This window comes from Taeniopygia guttata, chromosome 32 (genome assembly GCF_048771995.1).
Source record: "Taeniopygia guttata chromosome 32, bTaeGut7.mat, whole genome shotgun sequence".
Taxonomy (NCBI): domain Eukaryota; kingdom Metazoa; phylum Chordata; class Aves; order Passeriformes; family Estrildidae; genus Taeniopygia; species Taeniopygia guttata.
The window spans coordinates 2,116,722-2,135,931 of NC_133057.1; the positions used below are offsets into that span (position 1 = coordinate 2,116,722).

The 19,210-nt window shown below is 57.9% G+C and overlaps 2 protein-coding genes across 3 annotated transcripts; one reads left to right on the forward strand and one right to left on the reverse strand.

Moving 5' to 3' along the window:
- The first annotated feature begins 96 nt into the window (after positions 1–96).
- Positions 97–7,480, forward strand: LOC100231824 (cytochrome P450 4F3). 2 transcript variants are annotated; one of them, XM_072920633.1, is made up of 12 exons: positions 97–324; positions 574–718; positions 1,116–1,169; positions 2,024–2,151; positions 4,795–4,937; positions 5,180–5,351; positions 6,315–6,381; positions 6,456–6,585; positions 6,656–6,789; positions 6,870–6,934; positions 7,032–7,114; positions 7,214–7,480. In XM_072920633.1, the coding sequence occupies exons 1-12, from the start codon at positions 139–141 to the stop codon at positions 7,392–7,394; spliced, it is 1,488 nt and encodes a 495-aa protein (XP_072776734.1). In that variant the 5' UTR covers positions 97–138; the 3' UTR covers positions 7,395–7,480. The 2 variants fall into 2 exon arrangements, with proteins under 2 accessions (XP_072776734.1, XP_002198488.6); XM_002198452.6 differs by having other exon boundaries at positions 98–324; positions 5,084–5,351.
- Positions 7,481–7,547: 67 nt separating this feature from the next.
- LOC115490574 (uncharacterized) lies at positions 7,548–19,207 on the reverse strand. The gene is given in 5 exon segments (XM_072920681.1): positions 7,548–8,948; positions 8,950–9,787; positions 12,495–13,970; positions 16,845–17,973; positions 18,160–19,207. Coding segments are annotated over 5 exon segments (3,945 nt in total). The 5' UTR covers positions 18,302–19,207; the 3' UTR covers positions 7,548–8,588.
- Positions 19,208–19,210: the final 3 nt, after the last annotated feature.

Here is a 19,210-nt window from a genome sequence, read left to right on the forward strand (position 1 = left end):
GAAGCCATCAGGACGCGTCAGAGGGCGCTGCCACCAGAACGCGTCCTGCGACAAAAGGCGGATCCGGCGACACCCCGCGGGTGACACCGCCCACGCCCGACCCTTGCCCTGTCCCCAGCTGTCCCCAGGAGCGGCTCCATGGCGGTGGCCACGGCGCTGGGTTCCCTGGGCGCGGTGGCCCTGGGCACCTTCGTGGTGGCCCTGCTGCTGCAGTGGCTCTGGAATGCTCTGGTGGCTGTCACCCGGTTCCGGGCCACTTGTCGCCAGCTGAACAAGTTCCCCATCCCGCCCTGGCGCAGTTGGGTGCTGGGACACACCGGCATGGTGAGGGCACAGCGGGTGGCACCTGCGGGGACAGCGGGGACCAGGGGTGGAGGCACCTGAAAGGAGCAATTGGGTGGTGGCACCTGTGAGGGGACCAAAGGAATGGGGTGGTGGCACTTGGGGGGACGGTGAGGAGAGGGTGGTGGCACCTGTGAGGGGACGGTGGGGACAGCACACATCCCCACGGCTCACAGTGTCCCCAAGCCTGTCTGTGCCCCCCGTGACACACATGTCCCCTGTTGTCCCCAGGGCCAGAGCACGGAGGAAGGCTTACAGCAGGTGGATTCCTTGGTGGCCCGGTACCGCCATGGCTGCCTCTGGTGGGGACTTCCCTGGCTGCCTGTCCTGCGCCTCTTCCACCCCAGCACCCTCCGGCCACTCCTCAGTGCCTCAGGTAGGACATGGGACATCAGATGGGTCCCCAGGGCCACCTATGGGTGTCACTGCACCTGGCACAGCGACCTGGCAGTGCCCAGGCAGTGGCCACCAACCCAGCCCCACTGGTCCTCAGAGGTGTCACCATGGCCAGGCCAAATGCCATCCCATAATGGCCACCAACCTGTCCATGAGGTTCCCCAAGGCCACCCAAAGGTGTCACCATGTCCAGCCTCCTGGTTGTCCCCCAACCCTCATCCTTTGGTGGCCATGGGTGCTAGGAGAGGGTCCCCACTCCAGGGCACCCACCTGAGGTTAATGGGTGCAGACAGGTGGTGCCACCGCCAGTGTCCCCACCCAGGGGACCTGATGCCACCCCAGTGAATCCCTGCCCACCCCATCCTTGTACTCTGCAGCTTTCGTGGCCCCCAAGGACAAAATTTTCTACGGTTTCCTCAAGCCCTGGCTGGGTGAGTGGGGGGGCTGGGGTGGGAACAGCACCCCAGGGTGCCCCGTTAATGGAGTTGGGTGTCACAGGCCTGGGGACAGCACCCCAGAAGGATCTGGATGTGTCACAGGGGCAGTGGGGGACAGGGATATCACCCCTGGGTGTCCCCAGGATGGATCTGGGTGTGTCACAGGGGCAGTGGGGGACAGGGACAGCACCCCTGGGTGTCCCCAGGATGGATCTGGGTGTGTCACAGGGGCAGTGGGGGACAGGGACAGCACCCCTGGGTGTCCCCAGGATGGATCTGGGTGTGTCACAGGGGCAGTGGGGGACAGGGATATCAGCCCTGGGTGTCCCCAAGATGGATCTGGATGTGTCACAGGGGCAGTGGGGGACAGGGATATCACCCCTGGGTGTCCCCAGAATGGATCTGGGTGTGTCACAGGGGCAGTGGGGGACAGGGACAGCACCCCTGGGTGTCCCCAGGATGGATCTGGGTGTGTCACAGGGGCAGTGGGGGACAGGGATATCAGCCCTGGGTGTCCCCAGGATGGATCTGGGTGTGTCACAGGGGCAGTGGGGGACAGGGACAGCACCCCTGGGTGTCCCCAGGATGGATCTGGGTGTGTCACAGGGGCAGTGGGGGACGGGGATATCAGCCCTGGGTGTCCCCAGGATGGATCTGGGTGTGTCACAGGGGCAGTGGGGGACAGGGACAGCACCCCTGGGTGTCCCCAGGATGGATCTGGATGTGTCACAGGGGCAGTGGGGGACAGGGATATCAGCCCTGGGTGTCCCCAGGATGGATCTGGGTGTGTCACAGGGGACAGGGACAATCCCCTGCGTTCCCTCGGCGGACCCCGGTGTCCCCCCCAGGGGAGGGGCTGCTGCTGAGCGGCGGGGAGCGCTGGGCGCGGCACCGGCGGCTCCTGACTCCCGCCTTCCACGGGGATGTGCTGCGGAATTACCTGGGAATCTTCAACCAGAGCACCCGCGTGCTGCTCGTGAGGGATCCGAGTCCCCAGCTGCACCCCAAATCATGAGTGCTGCACCCCAAACTCTGACCTGCACCCCAAATCATGAGTGCTGCACCCCAAACTCTGACCTGCACCCCAAATCATGAGTGCTGCATCCCAAACTCTGACCTGCGCCCCAAATCATGAGTGCTGCACCCCAAACTCTGACCTGCACCCCAAATCATGAGTGTTGCACCCCAAACTCTGACCTGCGTCCCAAATCATGAGTGCTGCACCCTAAACTCTGACCTGCACCTGAAATCATGAGTGCTGCACCCCAAACTCTGACCTGCACCCCAAATCACGAGTGCTGCACCCCAAACTCTGACCTGCACCCCAAATCATGAGTGCTGCACCCCAAACTCTGACCCGCACCCCAAATAATGAGTGCTTCACCCCAAACTCTGACCTGCACCCTAAATCATGAGTGCTGCGCCCCAAACTCTGACCTGCACCCCAAATCATGAGTGCTGCACCCCAAATTCCGACCTGCACCCCAAATCATGAGTGCTGCACCCCAAACTCTGACCTGCACCCCAAACTCTGACCTGCACCCCAAATCATGAGTGCTGCACCCCAAACTCTGACCTGCACCCCAAATCATGAGTGCTGTACCCCAAACTCTGACCTGCACCCCAAATCATGAGTGCTGCACCCCAAACTCTGACCTGCACCCCAAATCATGAGTGCCGCACCCCAAACTCTGACCTGCACCCCAAATCATGAGTGCTGCACCCTAAACTCTGACCTGCACCCCAAATCATGAGTGCTGCACCCAAAATTCTGTCCTGCACCCCAAATCATGAGTGCTGCACCCCAAACTCTGACCCGCACCCCAAATCATGAGTGCTGCACCCCAAACTCTGACCTGCGCCCCAAATCATGAGTGCTGCACCCCAAACTCTGACCTGCACCCCAAACCTTGAGTGCTGCACCCCAAACTCTGACCTGCACCCCAAATCATGAGTGCTGCACCCCAAACTCTGACCCGCACCCCAAATCATGAGTGTTGCACCCCAAACTCTGACCTGCACCCCAAACTCTGACCTGCACCCCAAATCATGAGTGCTGCACCCCAAACTCTGACCTGCACCCCAAATCATGAGTGCTGCACCCCAAACTCTGACCCGCACCCCAAATCATGAGTGTTGCACCCCAAACTCTGACCTGCACCCCAAACTCTGACCTGCACCCCAAATCATGAGTGCTGCACCCCAAACTCTGACCTGCACCCCAAATCATGAGTGCTTCACCCCAAACTCTGACCTGCACCCCAAATCATGAGTGCTGCACCCCAAACTCTGACCTGCACCCCAAACTCTGACCTGAACCCCAAATCATGAGTGCTGCATCCCAAACTCTGACCTGCACCCCAAATCATGAGTGCTGCACCCCAAACTCTGACCTGCACCCCAAATTATGAGTGCTGCACCCCAAATCATGAGTGCTTCACCCCAAACTCTGACCTGCACCCCAAATCATGAGTGCTGCGCCCCAAACTCTGACCTGCACCCCAAATCATGAGTGCTGCACCCCAAACTCTGACCTGCACCCCAAATCATGAGTGCTTCACCCCAAACTCTGACCTGCACCCCAAATCATGAGTGCTGCACCCCAAACTCTGACCTGCACCCCAAACTCTGACCTGCACCCCAAATCATGAGTGCTGCACCCCAAATCATGAGTGCTGCACCCCAAACTCTGACCTGCACCCCAAATCATGAGTGCTTCACCCCAAACTCTGACCTGCACCCCAAATCATGAGTGCTGTACCCCAAACTCTGACCTGCACCCCAAATCATGAGTGCTGTACCCCAAACTCTGACCTGCACCCCAAACTCTGACCTGCACCCCAAATCATGAGTGCTGCACCCCAAACTCTGACTTGCATCCCAAACCTTGAGTGCTGCACCCCAAACTCTGACCTGCACCCCAAACTCTGACCTGCACCCCAAATCATGAGTGCTGCGCCCCAAACTCTGACCTGCACCCCAAATCATGAGTGCTGCACCCCAAACTCTGACCTGCACCCCAAATCATGAGTGCTGCATCCCAAACTCCGACCTGCACCCCAAATCATGAGTGCTGCACCCCAAACTCTGACCTGTACCCCAAATCATGAGTGCTGCACCCCAAACTCTGACCTGCACCCCAAATCATGAGTGCTGCACCCCAAACTCTGACCTGCACCCCAAATCATGAGTGCTGCACCCCAAACTCTGACCTGCACCCCAAATCATGAGTGCTGCACCCCAAATCATGAGTGTTGCACCCCAAACTCTGACCTGTACCCCAAATCACGAGTGCTGCACCCCAAACCCTGACTTGCATCCCAAACCTTGAGTGCTGCACCCCAAACTCTGACCTGCATCCCAAACCTTGAGTCCCACCCCCAAAATTCTGTCCTGCACCCACTGCTGCATTCTGAGTCCTGTCCTGCACCCCAAGTCCCGTCCTGTACCCAAATCCTGTACTGTCCCATACCCCAAACCCAAACCTGCCCCCAAACCCCATCCCCACCCCGTCACTCATCACCACATCCCCGTTCCACACCCCCACCCCAACTCTTCCCCCTCTCCCACCCCTGCTCTGCCCCCCAGTTTCTCCCCTCTCTCTGTTCCCTCCCCACAGGCCAAGTGGGGGGCAGCAGCAGCAGCAGCAGCAGCAGGAGCTGGTGGGGGGCCGGTGGAGTTGGAGGTGCTGCAGCCCCTGAGCCTCCTCACCCTGGACACGCTCCAGAAGTGCATCTTCAGCCATGAGAGCCACTGCCAGGAGTGAGTGTCACCTGTCCCCACTGGCCATCCTGGTGGCCCTAGTGACCCCACCATGGTCCCTGTTGGCCGTTCTGGTGGCCCCAATGGCCCTGCTATCATCCATGCTGGTGGCCACAGTGTCCCCCCATTGTCCCCGGTTTCTGCAGGCGGCCCAGCGAGTACATCCAGGCCATCCTGGAGCTGAGCTCGTTGGTGGTCCGGCGCCAGTTCCGGCCACTTCTCCACCCGTGGTGGCTCTACAGGCTCTCCTCTGATGGTCGGCGCTTCGCCCGTGCCTGTGCCACCGTCCACACCTTCACTGCTGATGTGGTGCAGCGCCGGCGCCGCGCACTCACCTGCCTGGGCCACCAGGCCCGCCTGGGTGGCCACCAGGGACACAGAATGGACTTCATCGACCTCCTGCTGCTCAGCAAGGTGGGGCTGGGGTGGTGGCCATGGGGACGTGGAAGTGGTCAAAGGGTGGTTGTGGCCATGGAGAGATGATGGTGACCATAGGGTGGTGGCCATAAGAGCATGGTGGTCAGGGAGATGGTGGTGGCCATGGGAACATGGAAGTGGTCAAAGGGTGGTCGTGGCCACGGGGAGATGATGGTGACCATAGGGTGGTGGCCATGGAAGGATGGTGGTCAAGGGGATGGTGGTGGCCATGGGGACATGGAAGTGGTCAAAGGGTGGTCGTGGCCATGGGGAGATGATGGTGACCATAGGGTGGTGGCTATGGAAGGATGGTGGTCAAGGGGATGGTGGTGGCCATGGGAACATGGAAGTGGTCAAAGGGTGGTTGCGGCCATGGGGAGATGATGGTGACCATAGGGTGGTGGCCATGGAAGGATGGTGGTCAAGGGGATGGTGGTGGCCATGGGGACATGGAAGTGGTCAAAGGGGTCGTGGCCATGGGGAGATGATGGTGACCATAGGGTGGTGGCCATAAGAGGATGGTGGTCAAGGGGATGGTGGTGGCCATGGGAACATGGAAGTGGTCAAAGGGTGGTTGTGGCCATGGGGAGATGATGGTGACCATAGGGTGGTGGCCATGGAAGGATGGTGGTCAAGGGGATGGTGGTGGCCATGGGGACATGGAAGTGGTCAAAGGGTGGTCATGGCCATGGGGAGATGATGGTGGCCATGGAAGGATGGTGGTCAAGGGGATGGTGGTGGCCATGGAAGGGTTGGCCATAGAGGCCATTGGGATGCTGGTGGCTACTGGGGGCTGGGCATAGACTGGCGGCCACAGGGGAACAGTGGTGGTCATGGGCAGCATTGACCATAGAGATGGTGACCAGTTGGATGGTGGTGACTGTAGGGTGGTGCCCATGGATGGGATCTGGCTGTAGACTGGTGGCCCCAGGTGGCCCATGGCTCATCTCGCCCCTGCAGGATGAGAATGGCCACACTCTGTCGGATGAGGACATCGCGGCTGAGGCTGAAACCTTCATGTTTGAGGGTGGGCACGAGCTCCCAGGCACCACTGGGCAGGAGCCACTCCACTGTCCCCTAATTCACCCAATGTCCCCATAGGCCACGACACCACGGCCAGTGGCCTGGCATGGCTCTTCTACAACCTGGCCGGCCACCCTGAGCACCAGGAGCGATGCCGCCAGGAGGTCCAGGAGCTCCTGGCTGGCCGGGACACTGCGGACATCGAATGGTGAGATGCCCCCAGGGCCACCCCCGGTCACGTGGCTTGGGGACACGGTGCCACCCCCACTTGTCCCCAGGGAGGACCTGTCCCAGCTGCCCTTCACCACCATGTGCATCAAGGAGAGCTTGCGGCTGCACCCTCCTGTCACTGCTGTGTCCCGGCGCTGCACCGAGGACATCCCCCTGCGTGATGGCCGTGTCATCCCCAAGGGTATGGCATGGCCAGGGTGTCCCCAGTGCCACCACCCACCTCATCTGCTGTCCCTCACGTGGCCATTCCCATCCCACCAGGGGTCATCTGCCTGATGAGCATCTATGGGACCCACCACAACCCAGACCTCTGGCCCGAGCCTGAGGTAGGGCCACCCTATGAGGTGTCACCATGGTGACATGGTGTCACCATGGTGGTGACAGCTGTGTCCCCTCGGCGTGACTGTGTCGATGTCACCCCAGGTGTTCAACCCTCTGAGGTTCAGCCCGGAGAACAGCAAGGGACGGTCCCCGTCGTCCTTCATCCCCTTCTCTGCTGGCCCCAGGTATGTGGTGGAGCAGGGACAGGAGTGTCCCCAGGTGCCACCCCTGTCCCTGGCAGGGTTCACCGTGGGGTGACAGTGACAGTGGGGATGTGGTGGCAGGAACTGCATCGGGCAGAGCTTTGCCATGGCTGAGATGAAGGTGGTAGTGGCACTGACACTGTCCCGGTTCGTGCTGCGGAGGGACACGGCGAGGCCACCCCCACGCCGCAAGCCTGAGCTGATCCTGCGTGCTGAGGACGGGCTCTGGCTGCTGCTGGAGCCACTGCTGGCAGTGGCCTGAGGGACACGGGTCACCAGGATGTGGGGACATCCTGCGAGGCGGGTGTCATGGCCAGGGGAGGAGAAGGAAATAAACGGTAGCGTGAAGGGGTGGTGGGGATGTGCTGTCCTTGGTTGTGGCTATTGGACACAAAATGAGCACACAGAAGCTTGGTAAGTTCAAAAGACAAAAAGACCCAGTTTTATTCAAACATCTGGTATTTTTAGAATTCCAAAGGTGGCCGTGGATTGGAGGATGGAAGTACCACCTCTCCAACCACACTGGTCCAAAGACCAATCAATCATTTCTCTCCACCCACAGGGAAATATGTAAACTATTCTATTTATACATGAAATAGCGTGGGAACTCTGACTCTCAAATATGTAACCATTATCAGAAGGCTAAAGAAGTTTTATGAGAACTTTAAAACTTTCAAAAGAGCTATAAAAGAAAACTTAACACTTGTAAAAATCAGGGCAACACTTGGTCATGGGACACCACGTGGCATGGGCATGTCAACCCATGGACTTGTCCCCTAAGCCACTTGTCACCATCCACGGCCACGTCCCCCATGTCCTCATCCATGGCCATATACCCCCATGTCACCATCTAAACCTGTGACCCCCTCCATGCCCAATATCACCATCCACAGCCATGTCCACACCCATGTCCTTGTCCATGTCCCCATCCCCATAACCACCATGTCCCCACCCATGTCCCACAGTGTCACCATGCATGTCTTAGTTGAATGTCTATATTTTTACTCCAATGTTTGGGTGAAGGGATGAAGAAAAATGGAAGAAAATCAAAGCCAAAATAAAAGGATATATGTGTCCATGCTGGCCACGTATCCATGCCCTTGGGTGAGTAGAAAGGATCTTTTGTAGAGGAATTTCCACTCCATTGTCTCCAAAATCTTGATATTTCATCCCAGTCCATCACCATTTGGCTGTGGAAGATGTCCATGGGCCACAAACAATTAGAATAATGGATTAATTTAAGTTGGAAAAGACATCCAACACCATCCAGTATTCTATGATGCCACCTGAAGAAATGACTGGATGCAAAAGGTAAGATCTTTTGGGGTTGAAAGTAAAAAACTGTGCTGTCCCCAATGAATTCCTGATGTCAGTTTGCATCCCAATAGTTTTTTCCCCTGCTGGGTCAAAGTGTCCAAGGGGAGACAGGAAGATGTGGAGACCACCAGCCAGTGGATCACCAAGTCTCTGCCCAACGAGGGCCACTGTGCATCATCCCATGGGGGTCCTCCAATGGGGAATGGAGTTGGAGCAGCGCCCAAAGCTCCTCCTGCACACAGAGCACTTGTAGGGCTTCCCTTACTGCTGCCTCCCTTGCTGTTGGATCAATATGAAGTTCTGGGATACGCTCTTCCCACTCTTGGGACATTGTCAGGGGCTCTTCCCAGTGAGTGGAGAGTGGAGTCTTTCTTAAAGCCCTTCCCACAGCTGGGGCAGTGGAAGGGCCTCTATTCTGTGTGAATCTGCTGATGCGAGAAGAGACGGTACCTGCTCTGAAACCTCTCCCCACACTGAGTACACTCATAGGGCCTATCCGCAGTGTGGGTCCTCTGGTGGGCAATCAGGCTGGATTTATGGCTGAAGCTTTTCCAACATTCTGAGCACTTGTAGGGCCTCTCCCCCGTGTGGATCCTCTGGTGGGCACTCAGGCTGGATCTCTGGCTGAAGCTTTTCCCACACTCCCCGCACTCGTAGGGCCTCTCCCCAGTGTGGACCCTCTGGTGGTCAATAAGGTAGGCATTCTGGCTGAAGCTCTTCCCACATTCCCCACACTTGTAGGGCCGCTCCCCAGTGTGGATCCTCTGGTGGACAATCAGGCAAGAGCTCCGGCTGAAGCTCTTCCCACATTCTGAGCACATGTAGGGGCTTTCCCCAGTGTGCATTGCCTGGTGGATGATCAGGGGAGTGCTGACACGGAAGCCCTTCCCACACTCCCCACACACGTAGGGTTTCATCCCAGTGTGGATCATCTGGTGGCGGTTCAGGCAGAAGCTCCTCCTGAAGCTCTTCCCACACTCCCCACACTCATAGGGCCGTTCATCGGTGTGAATCCTCTGGTGGACGATCAGCTGGGAGCTGGTGCAGAAGCTCATTCCACATTCCCCACACTCGTAGGGCCTCTCCCCGGTGTGGGTCCTCTGGTGGACGATCAGGTGGGAACTGATGCGGAACCTCCTCCCACATTCCCCGCACTCGTAGGGCTGTTCCCCGGTGTGGATCCTCCTGTGCTCTAACAGGCGGCAGATGATGCGGAACCTCCTCCCACATTCCTCACACTCGTAGGGCCGTTCCCCAGTGTGGATCTTCTGGTGGCAGACCAGGACGGAGCGCTTGAGGAAACTCTTCCCACAGTCCAAGCACTTGTGGGGCTTTTTTGTGCCATCATCAAGCTTCTCATGGACCACCACCTCAGGGCCCTGGCCAGATCTCCGGCCGCCTTCCTTGCACAGGGTGGGTCTTTCCTGCTCCGAGCACCCTGGGCTGGGTTTGCAGTCCCTCCTCCTGTGGGATCTCCGGGGCTTTTCCTCCCCTTTGGATTCCTGCACCAAGGAGCCACTCAAAAGGGCCTCTGCCACAAGGTTTTTTCGTGGGGATTTGTTCTTCCTGGTCTGCATCCTCAACTCCTTGTCTGGGGGAGGAAGGACAAGAAGAGGATGGGATTTGCCTCCCTGCACGAGGGAAGGGGAAGGAGATCCCCCCAGTGCATCCCCAGCAGGAGAGCATCGGCAGCAGGGCTGTCCTGCAGCCAGGGGCTGTGCTGGGCTGGGAGATGGGGCAGGATAGAAGGGGAAAGGGGCACTGACTTTCTCCTCACCTGCCTGGGGGTCCTGGGGCAATTTCCGCTTCATCACAGCCTCCTCCTCTCTCCAAATAAGGCTTGGGAACGGGAAATCCTGCTTCGGGGGAAAACCAAAACTGAGTGCATTGCCTTTGAAGGTCCTACTGGCAGAGTCCATCCCTAGAAGTCACTGAGTGTCTGGTAGCCAGAAAATCCTCCAAAAAACAAGGAGGAATCCAAAAAGGCCTCTCCCAGGGGTTCCCTGTTTCCAGTGTCCTTACTTTGGGCTTATGGGGTCCCAATTCTCAGAGCTGCTGGGGGTTCTGTGGGTCCTGGGCAGCCCGCCTGTCCCGGGTCCTGCTCAGCCATGCTGAGGGGGTTTTGGGCTGAGGGGGTCTGGGAGTCCCAGGGCTCATCCTCCCCTGATTCCATCGCGGCCCCCAGCTGTCCCAGGGCCCCCTTCTCCAGCATCCCCCCACTCCACGCACTCACGACTTCCCCCGCTCCCCGATGTGAAAGACAATAGCATAGTTTTTGTTCATCAGGAAAAGTCCCAGGGATTGTGTAAGTCACAGGAAACAGTGGGGCAGGAGGGCAGGATGTACTGCTATTAGTAGATAGTGGAATTGAGAGATCTTTGAAAGCTGCGTTACCATATTTGGAGAAGTTATTGCAGGGTTAACGCTACCTCGGAGGAAGAAGAATAGGAGCTTTCCTCAAACGAGCACTGGACAGCAGAAAAAAGACCCCTAGCAACACGCCGCGCAGATGCAGAGCACGTCGAGAATATCACAAAGTCCGGAACTGAAGGGGTATAAGAACTGAAAGACCGGGAGGTGCGGGGCGAGCCGTTGGTGGGAGCAGAGGCTCCCCGGCCGCCCAGCGCTGCATTTGCCCGTACTGCTTGCTTGCTAAATTAATAAAATTCTCTTTATAAAGTGACACAAATTGGTCCCGCGTCATAATTTATAACAGGACATGCCTCCGGAATCGGCGGGGTCCAAACCTCACCAAACAAACCCCAACAAACCCCCCAAAACAATCCCCCCCGCAGCTGCCGGCACAGCCCCGGGCCGAGCCGCCCCTCCCCGCTCACCTGCGGCACGCCGGGCAATGCGATGCTGCCGGGGCCAGCCGAGCTGCGGCCTCAGCGGGCTCGCCGTGCCACCGCAATGCTCCTTCCTCCCACTGCTCCCGCTCCTGCTGCTCCTCTGCCCGCTCCTCCCGTTCCTGCTCCTCCCCTTCCTCTCTGCCGCTGCCCTTCCTCCCGCTCCTCCTCCTCCGCTCCCGCCCCGGACCCCCTTTCGCTGCCCCTCTGCCCCACGGCCGCAGCAGCAGCGGCTCTCGGGCAGGGGAGAAACCCCCCGGAGCCCCCGGCCATGGGCAGGGGGCTCGGGGGCCCCCAGTGCAGACCCGTCCGTGCCGTGCCCCTCCCGCCCAGCCAAAATTCCGCTCCCGGGGCTCGCTGGATGCGAGCGGGCGGCGCAGGTGAGATGGAAGCGGGGAGCGCTGGGCGCTGCGGCTCTGCCGGGAACTGCGGAGTCACCGCGGGGCAGCGTGAGATACATATTGTAATATTGGCTTCTCGCGAATAGTAGAAGGGATTCGGTATGGCTGGTGTTAATGTAACTCTGTTATAAAAATATAGTTTTTATTTCTGTTGTTAATTAAGCTTATTGAAATAGCTGATATAGACAGGGATGTTTCTAGAGAAAGGGGCAGGCACTCTAGGGAAGGGAGTGACAATCAGTGGGAAGAGGAACAAGAAACAAAGGGGCAGGACGTTGGGGAGAGGGACACCTATGGCAAAACTAACACCACAGGAGAGAAAGGAACAACACATAGGCAATAAAATATGCTATAACAATACAAAATAAGGACGGGGTTATGGAAATGACTACTAGGACCGAATGACAATAAAAAACGCACACCGCAACACCCACCCATGCCCGGGCCATCCATGTCTCCTTCCATGACCATGGCTCCCCATGTCACTGTCCATGGCCATGTCCCCTTCAGCTCCTCTTGCATCCAGGTGCCCACACAGAGCCAGGAAGATGTGGAGACCACCAGCCAGTGGATCACCAGCACCATGGATACCCAAGTCTCTGCCCAACGAGGGCCACTGTGCATCATCCCATGGGGGTCCTCCAATGGGGAATGGAGTTGGAGCAGCGCCCAAAGCTCCTCCCGCATAGAGAGCACTTGTAGGGCTTCCCTTACTGCTGCCTCCCTTGCTGTTGGGTGAATGTAGAGGTCTAGGATACCCTCTTCCCACTCTTGGGACACTGTTAGGGGCTCTCCCCAGTGTGGATCCACTGATGGGTGTCAAGAGTGGGTTTTTTCTTAAAGGCCGTCCCACACTCAGCGCAGCGGAAGGGCATCTATTCTGTGTGAATCTGCTGATGCTTGAGGAGACGGTATCTGCTCTGAAACTTCTCCCCACACTCAGAACACTCATAGAGCTTCTCCCCAGTGTGGGTGGTCTGGTGGGCACGCAGGCCGCATCTCTGCCTGAAGCTTTTCCCACATTCCCTGCACTTGTAGGGTCTCTCTCCAGTGTGGATCCTCTGGTGATCAATCAGGGTGGTGCTCTGGCTGAAGCTTTTCCCACATTCTCCACACTCGTAGGGCCTCTCCCCAGTATGGATCCTCTGGTGCACAATCAGGGTGGCGCTCTGCCTGAAGCTTTTCCCACATTCCCCACACTTGAAGGGCCGTTCACCGGTGTGGGTCCTCTGGTGGACCATCAGCATGGAGTTCTCCATGAAGCTCTTCCCACATTCTGAGCACTTGTAGGGGGAATCCCCAGTGTGCATTGCCTGGTGCATGATCAGGTCAGTGCTGACACGAAAGCCCTTCCCACACTCCCCACACACAAAGGGTCGTATCCCCGTGTGGATCATCTGGTGGCGGTTCAGGTGGGAGCTGATCCTGAAGCTCTCCCCACATTCCTCACACTCATAGGGCCGCTCCCCAGTGTGGATCCTCTGGTGGGCAATCAGGTTGCATCTCTGGCTGAAGCTTTTCTCACATTCCCTGCACTTGTAGGGTCTCTCTCTGGTGTGGATCCTCTGGTGAACAATCAGGTGGGTTCTCTGGCTGAAGCTTTTCCCACATTCTTCACACTCGTAGGGCCTCTCCCCAGTATGGATCCTCTGGTGGGCAATAAGGTTGGGGCTCTGCCTGAAGCTTTTCCCACATTCCCCACACTTGTAGGGCCGTTCACCGGTGTGGATCCTCTGGTGGACCATCAGCATGAAGTTCTCCGTGAAGCTCTTCCCACATTCTGAGCACGTGTAGGGGGAATCCCCAGTGTGCATTGCCTGGTGCATGATCAGGTCAGTGCTGTCACGAAAGCTCTTCCCACACTCCCCACACACAAAGGGTCGTATCCCCGTGTGGATCATCTGGTGGCGGTTCAGGTGGGAGCTCCTCCTGAAGCTCTTCCCACACTCCCCACACTCATAGGGCCGTTCATCGGTGTGAATCCTCTGGTGGACGATCAGCTGGGAGCTGATGCAGAACCTCATTCCACATTCCCCACACTTGTAGGGCCTTTCCCCGGTGTGGGTCCTCTGGTGGACGATCACCTGGGAGCTGGTGCGGAACCTCCTCCCACATTCCCCACACTCGTAGGGCTGTTCCCCGCTGTGGATCCTCCTGTGCTCTAACAGGCGGCAGATGATGCGGAACCTCCTCCCACACTCCTCACACTCATAGGGCCGTTCCCCAGTGTGGATCCTCTGGTGGCAGACCAGGACGGAGCGCTTGAGGAAACTCTTCCCACAGTCCAAGCACTTGTGGGGCTTTGTGCCATCATCAAGCTTCTCATGGACCACCACCTCAGAGCCCTGGCCAGATCTCCGGCCGCCTTCCTTGCACAGGGTGGGTCTTTCCTGCTCCGAGCACCCTGGGCTGGGTTTACAGTCCCTCCTCCTGCGGGATCTCCGGGGCTTTTCCTCCCCTTTGGATTCCTGCACCAAGGAGCCACTCAAAAGGGCCTCTGCCACAAGGTTTTTTCGTGGGGATTTTTTCTTCCTGGTCTGCATCCTCAACTCCTTGTCTGGGAAAGGAAGGACAAAAAATGGATGGGATTTGCCTTCCTGCACGAGGGAAGGGGAAGGAGATCCCCCCACTGCATCCCCAGCAGGAGAGCATCGGCAGCAGGGCTGTCCTGCAGCCGGGGGCCGTGCTGGGCTGGGAGATGGGGCAGGAGAGAGGGGGAAAGGGGCAATGACTTCCTCCTCACCTGCCTGGGGGTCCCGGGGCGATTTCCGCTTCATCACAGCCTCCTCCCCTCTCCAAATAAGGATTGAGAATGGGAAATCCTGATTCGGGGGGAAAAACAAAACTGAGTGCATTGTCTTTGAAGGTCCTACTGGCCAAGTCCATCCCCAGAAGTCACCGAGTGTCTGGTAGCCAGAAAATCCTCCAAAAACCAAGGAGGAATCAAAAAAAGCCTCTCTCAGGGGTTCCCTGTTTCCAGTGTCCTTACTTTGGGCTTATGGGGGTCCCAATTCTCAGAGCTGCTGGGGGTTCTGTGGGTCCTGGGCAGCCCGCCTGTCCCGGGTCCTGCTCAGCCATGCTGAGGGGGTTTTGGGCTGAGGGGGTCTGGGAGTCCCAGGGCTCATCCTCCCCTGATTCTATCGCGGCCCCCAGCTGTCCCAGGGCCCCCTTCTCCAGCATCCCCCCACTCCACGCACTCACGCCTTCCCCCGCTCCCCGATGTGAAAGACAATAGCATAGTTTTTGTTCATCAGGAAAAGTCCCAGGGATTGTGTAAGTCACAGGAAACAGTGGGGCAGGAGGGCAGGATGTACTGCTATTAGTAGATAGTGGAATTGAGAGATCTTTGAAAGCTGCGTTACCATATTTGGAGAAGTTATTGCAGGGTTAACGCTACCTCGGAGGAAGAAGAATAGGAGCTTTCCTCAAACGACCACTGGACAGCAGAAAAAAGACCCCTCGCAACACGCTGCGCAGATGCAGAGCACGTCGAGAATATCACAAAGTCCGGAACTGAAGGGGTATAAGAACTGAAAGACCGGGAGGTGCGGGGCGAGCCGTTGGTGGGAGCAGAGGCTCCCCGGCCGCCCAGCGCTGCATTTGCCCGTACTGCTTGCTTGCTAAATTAATAAAATTCTCTTTATAAAGTGACACAAATTGGTCCCGTGTCATAATTTATAACAGGACATGCCTCCGGAATCGGCGGGGTCCAAACCTCACCAAACAAACCCCAAGAAACCCCCCAAAACAATCCCCCCCGCAGCTGCCGGCACAGCCTCGGGCCGAGCCGCCCCTCCCCGCTCACCTGCGGCACGCCGGGCAATGCGATGCTGCCGGGGCCAGCCGAGCTGCGGCCTCAGCGGGCTCGCCGTGCCACCGCAATGCTCCTTCCTCCCACTGCTCCCGCTCCTGCTGCTCCTCTGCCCGCTCCTCCCGTTCCTGCTCCTCCCCTTCCTCTCTGCCGCTGCCCTTCCTCCCGCTCCTCCTCCTCCGCTCCCGCCCCGGACCCCCTTTCGCTGCCCCTCTGCCCCACGGCCGCAGCAGCAGCGGCTCTCGGGCAGGGCGAGAAACCCCCCGGAGCCCCGGGCCATGGGCAGGGGGCTCGGGGACCCCCAGTGCAGACCCGTCCGTGCCGTGCCCCTCCCGCCCAGCCAAAATTCCGCTCCCGGGGCTCGCTGGATGCGAGCGGGCGGCGCAGGTGAGATGGAAGCGGGGAGCGCTGGGCGCTGCGGCTCTGCCGGGAACTGCGGAGTCACCGCGGGGCAGCGTGAGATACATATTGTAATATTGGCTTCTCGCGAATAGTAGAAGGGATTCGGTATGGCTGGTGTTAAAGTAACTCTGTTATAAAAATATAGTTTTTATTTCTGTTGTTAATTAAGCTTATTGAAATAGCTGATATAGACGGGGATGTTTCTAGAGAAAGGGGCAGGCACTCTAGGGAAGGGAGTGACAATCAGTGGGAAGAGGAACAAGAAACAAAGGGGCAGGACGTTGGGGAGAGGGACACCTATGGCAAAACTAACACCACAGGAGAGAAAGGAACAACACATAGGCAATAAAATATGCTATAACAATACAAAATAAGGACGGGGTTATGGAAATGACTACTAGGACCGAATGACAATAAAATCGCACACCGCAACACCCACCCATGCCCGGGCCATCCATGTCTCCTTCCATGACCATGGCTCCCCATGTCACTGTCCATGGCCATGTCCCCTTCAGCTCCTCTTCCATCCAGGTGCCCACACAGAGCCAGGAAGATGTGGAGACCACCAGCCAGTGGATCACCAGCACCATGGATACCCAAATCTCTGCCCAACGAGGGCCACTGTGCATCATCCCATGGAGGTCCTCCAATGGGGAATGGAGTTGGAGCAGCGCCCAAAGCTCCTCCCGCACACAGGGCACTTGTAGGGCTTCCCTTACTGCTGCCTCCCTTGCTGTTGGATCACTGTAGAGGTCTAGGATATGCTCTTCCCAACCTTGGGACATTGTTAGGGGCTCTCCCCAGTGTGGATCCACTGATGGGTGTCAAGAGTGGGTTTCTTCTTAAAGGCCGTCCCACACTCAGCGCAGTGGAAGGGCCTCTATTCTGTGTGACTCTGCTGATGTTTGAGGAGACGGTATCTGCTCTGAAACTTCTCCCCACACTCAGAACACTCATAGTGCTTCTCCCCAGTGTGGGTGGTCTGGTGGGCACGCAGGCCGCATCTCTGGCTGAAGCTTTTCCCACATTCCCTGCACGCGTAGGGTCTCTCTCCGGTGTGGATCCTTTGGTGGACAATCAGGTTGGCGCTCTGGCTGAAGCTTTTCCCACATTCTCCACACTCGTAGGGCCTCTCCCCAGTATGGATCCTCTGGTGGGCAATAAGGTTGGTGCTCTGCCTAAAGCTCTTCCCACATTCCTCACACTTGAAGGGCCGTTCACCGGTGTGGATCCTCTGGTGGACCATCAGCATGGAGTTCTCCATGAAGCTCTTCCCACATTCTGAGCACTTGTAGGGGGAATCCCCAGTGTGCATTGCCTGGTGGATGATCAGGCGAGTGCTGTCACAGAAGCCCTTCCCACACTCCCCACACACAAAGGGTCGTATCCCCGTGTGGATCATCTGGTGGCGGTTCAGGTGGGAGCTCCTCCTGAAGCTCTTCCCACACTCCCCACACTCATAGGGCCGTTCATCGGTGTGAATCCTCTGGTGGACGATCAGCTGGGAGCTGATGCAGAACCTCATTCCACATTCCCCACACTTGTAGGGCCTTTCCCCGGTGTGGGTCCTCTGGTGGACGGTCAGGTGGTGATTCAGGCGGAACCTCCTCCCACATTCCCCACACTCGTAGGGCTGTTCCCCGGTGTGGATCCTCCTGTGCTCTAACAGGCGGCAGATGATGCGGAACCTCCTCCCACATTCCTCACACTCGTAGGGCCGTTCCCCAGTGTGGATCCTCTGGTGGCAGACCAGGACGGAGCGCTTGAGGAAACTCTTCCCACAGTCCAAGCACTTGTGGGGCTTTTTTGTGCCATCATCAAGCTTCTCATGGACCACCACCTCAGAGCCCTGGCCAGATCTCCGGCCGCCTTCCTTGCACAGGGTGGGTCTTTCCTGCTCCGAGCACCCTGGGCTGGGTTTGCAGTCCCTCCTCCTGCGGGATCTCCGGGGCTTTTCCTCCCCTTTGGATTCCTGCACCAAGGAACCACTCAAAGGGGCCTCTGCCACAAGGTTTTTTCGTGGGGATTTTTTCTTCCTGGTCTGCATCCTCAACTCCTTGTCTGGGGGAGGAAGGACAAAAAATGGATGGGATTTGCCTTCCTGCACGAGGGAAGGGGAAGGAGATCCCCCCACTGCATCCCCAGCAGGAGAGCATCGGCAGCAGGGCTGTCCTGCAGCCGGGGGCCGTGCTGGGCTGGGAGATGGGGCAGGAGAGAGGGGGAAAGGGGCAATGACTTCCTCCTCACCTGCCTGGGGGTCCCGGGGCAATTTCCGCTTCATCACAGCCTCCTCCCCTCTCCAAATACGGATTGGGAATGGGAAATCCTGCTTTGGGGGAAAAACAAAACTGAGTGCATTGCCTTTGAAGGTCCTACTGGCCAAGTCCATCCCTAGAAGTCACCCGGATGTCTGGTGTCCAGAAAAACCTCCAAAAATTGAGGAACCCAAAAAGCCTCTCCCTGGAGTTCCCTGTTTCCATTGTCCTTACTTTGGGCTTATGGGGGTCCCAATTCTCAGAGCTGCTGGGGGTTCTGTGGGTCCTGGGCAGCCCGCCTGTCCCGGGTCCTGCTCAGCCATGCTGAGGGGGTTTTGGGCTGAGGGGGTCTGGGAGTCCCAGGGCTCATCCTCCCCTGATTCCATCGCGGCCCCCAGCTGTCCCAGGGCCCCTTCTCCAGCATCCCCCCACTCCACGCACTCACGCCTTCCCCCGCTCCCCGATGTGAAAGACAATAGCATAGTTTTTGTTCATCAGGAAAAGTCCCAGGGATTGTGTAAGTCACAGGAAACAGTGGGGCAGGAGGGCGGGATGTACTGCTATTAGTAGATAGTGGAATTGAGAGATCTTTGAAAGCTGCGTTACCATATTTGGAGAAGTTATTGCAGGGTTAACGCTACCTCGGAGGAAGAAGAATAGGAGCTTTCCTCAAACGACCACTGGACAGCAGAAAAAAGACCCCTAGCAACACGCCGCGCAGATGCAGAGCACGTCGAGAATATCACAAAGTCCGGAACTGAAGGGGTATAAGAACTGAAAGACCGGGAGGTGCGGGGCGAGCCGTTGGTGGGAGCAGAGGCTCCCCGGCCGCCCAGCGCTGCATTTGCCCGTACTGCTTGCTTGCTAAATTAATAAAATTCTCTTTATAAAGTGACACAAATTGGTCCCGTGTCATAATTTATAACAGGACATGCCTCCGGAATCGGCGGGGTCCAAACCTCACCAAACAAACCCCAACAAACCCCCCAAAACAATCCCCCCCCGCAGCTGCCGGCACAGCCTCGGGCCGAGCCGCCCCTCCC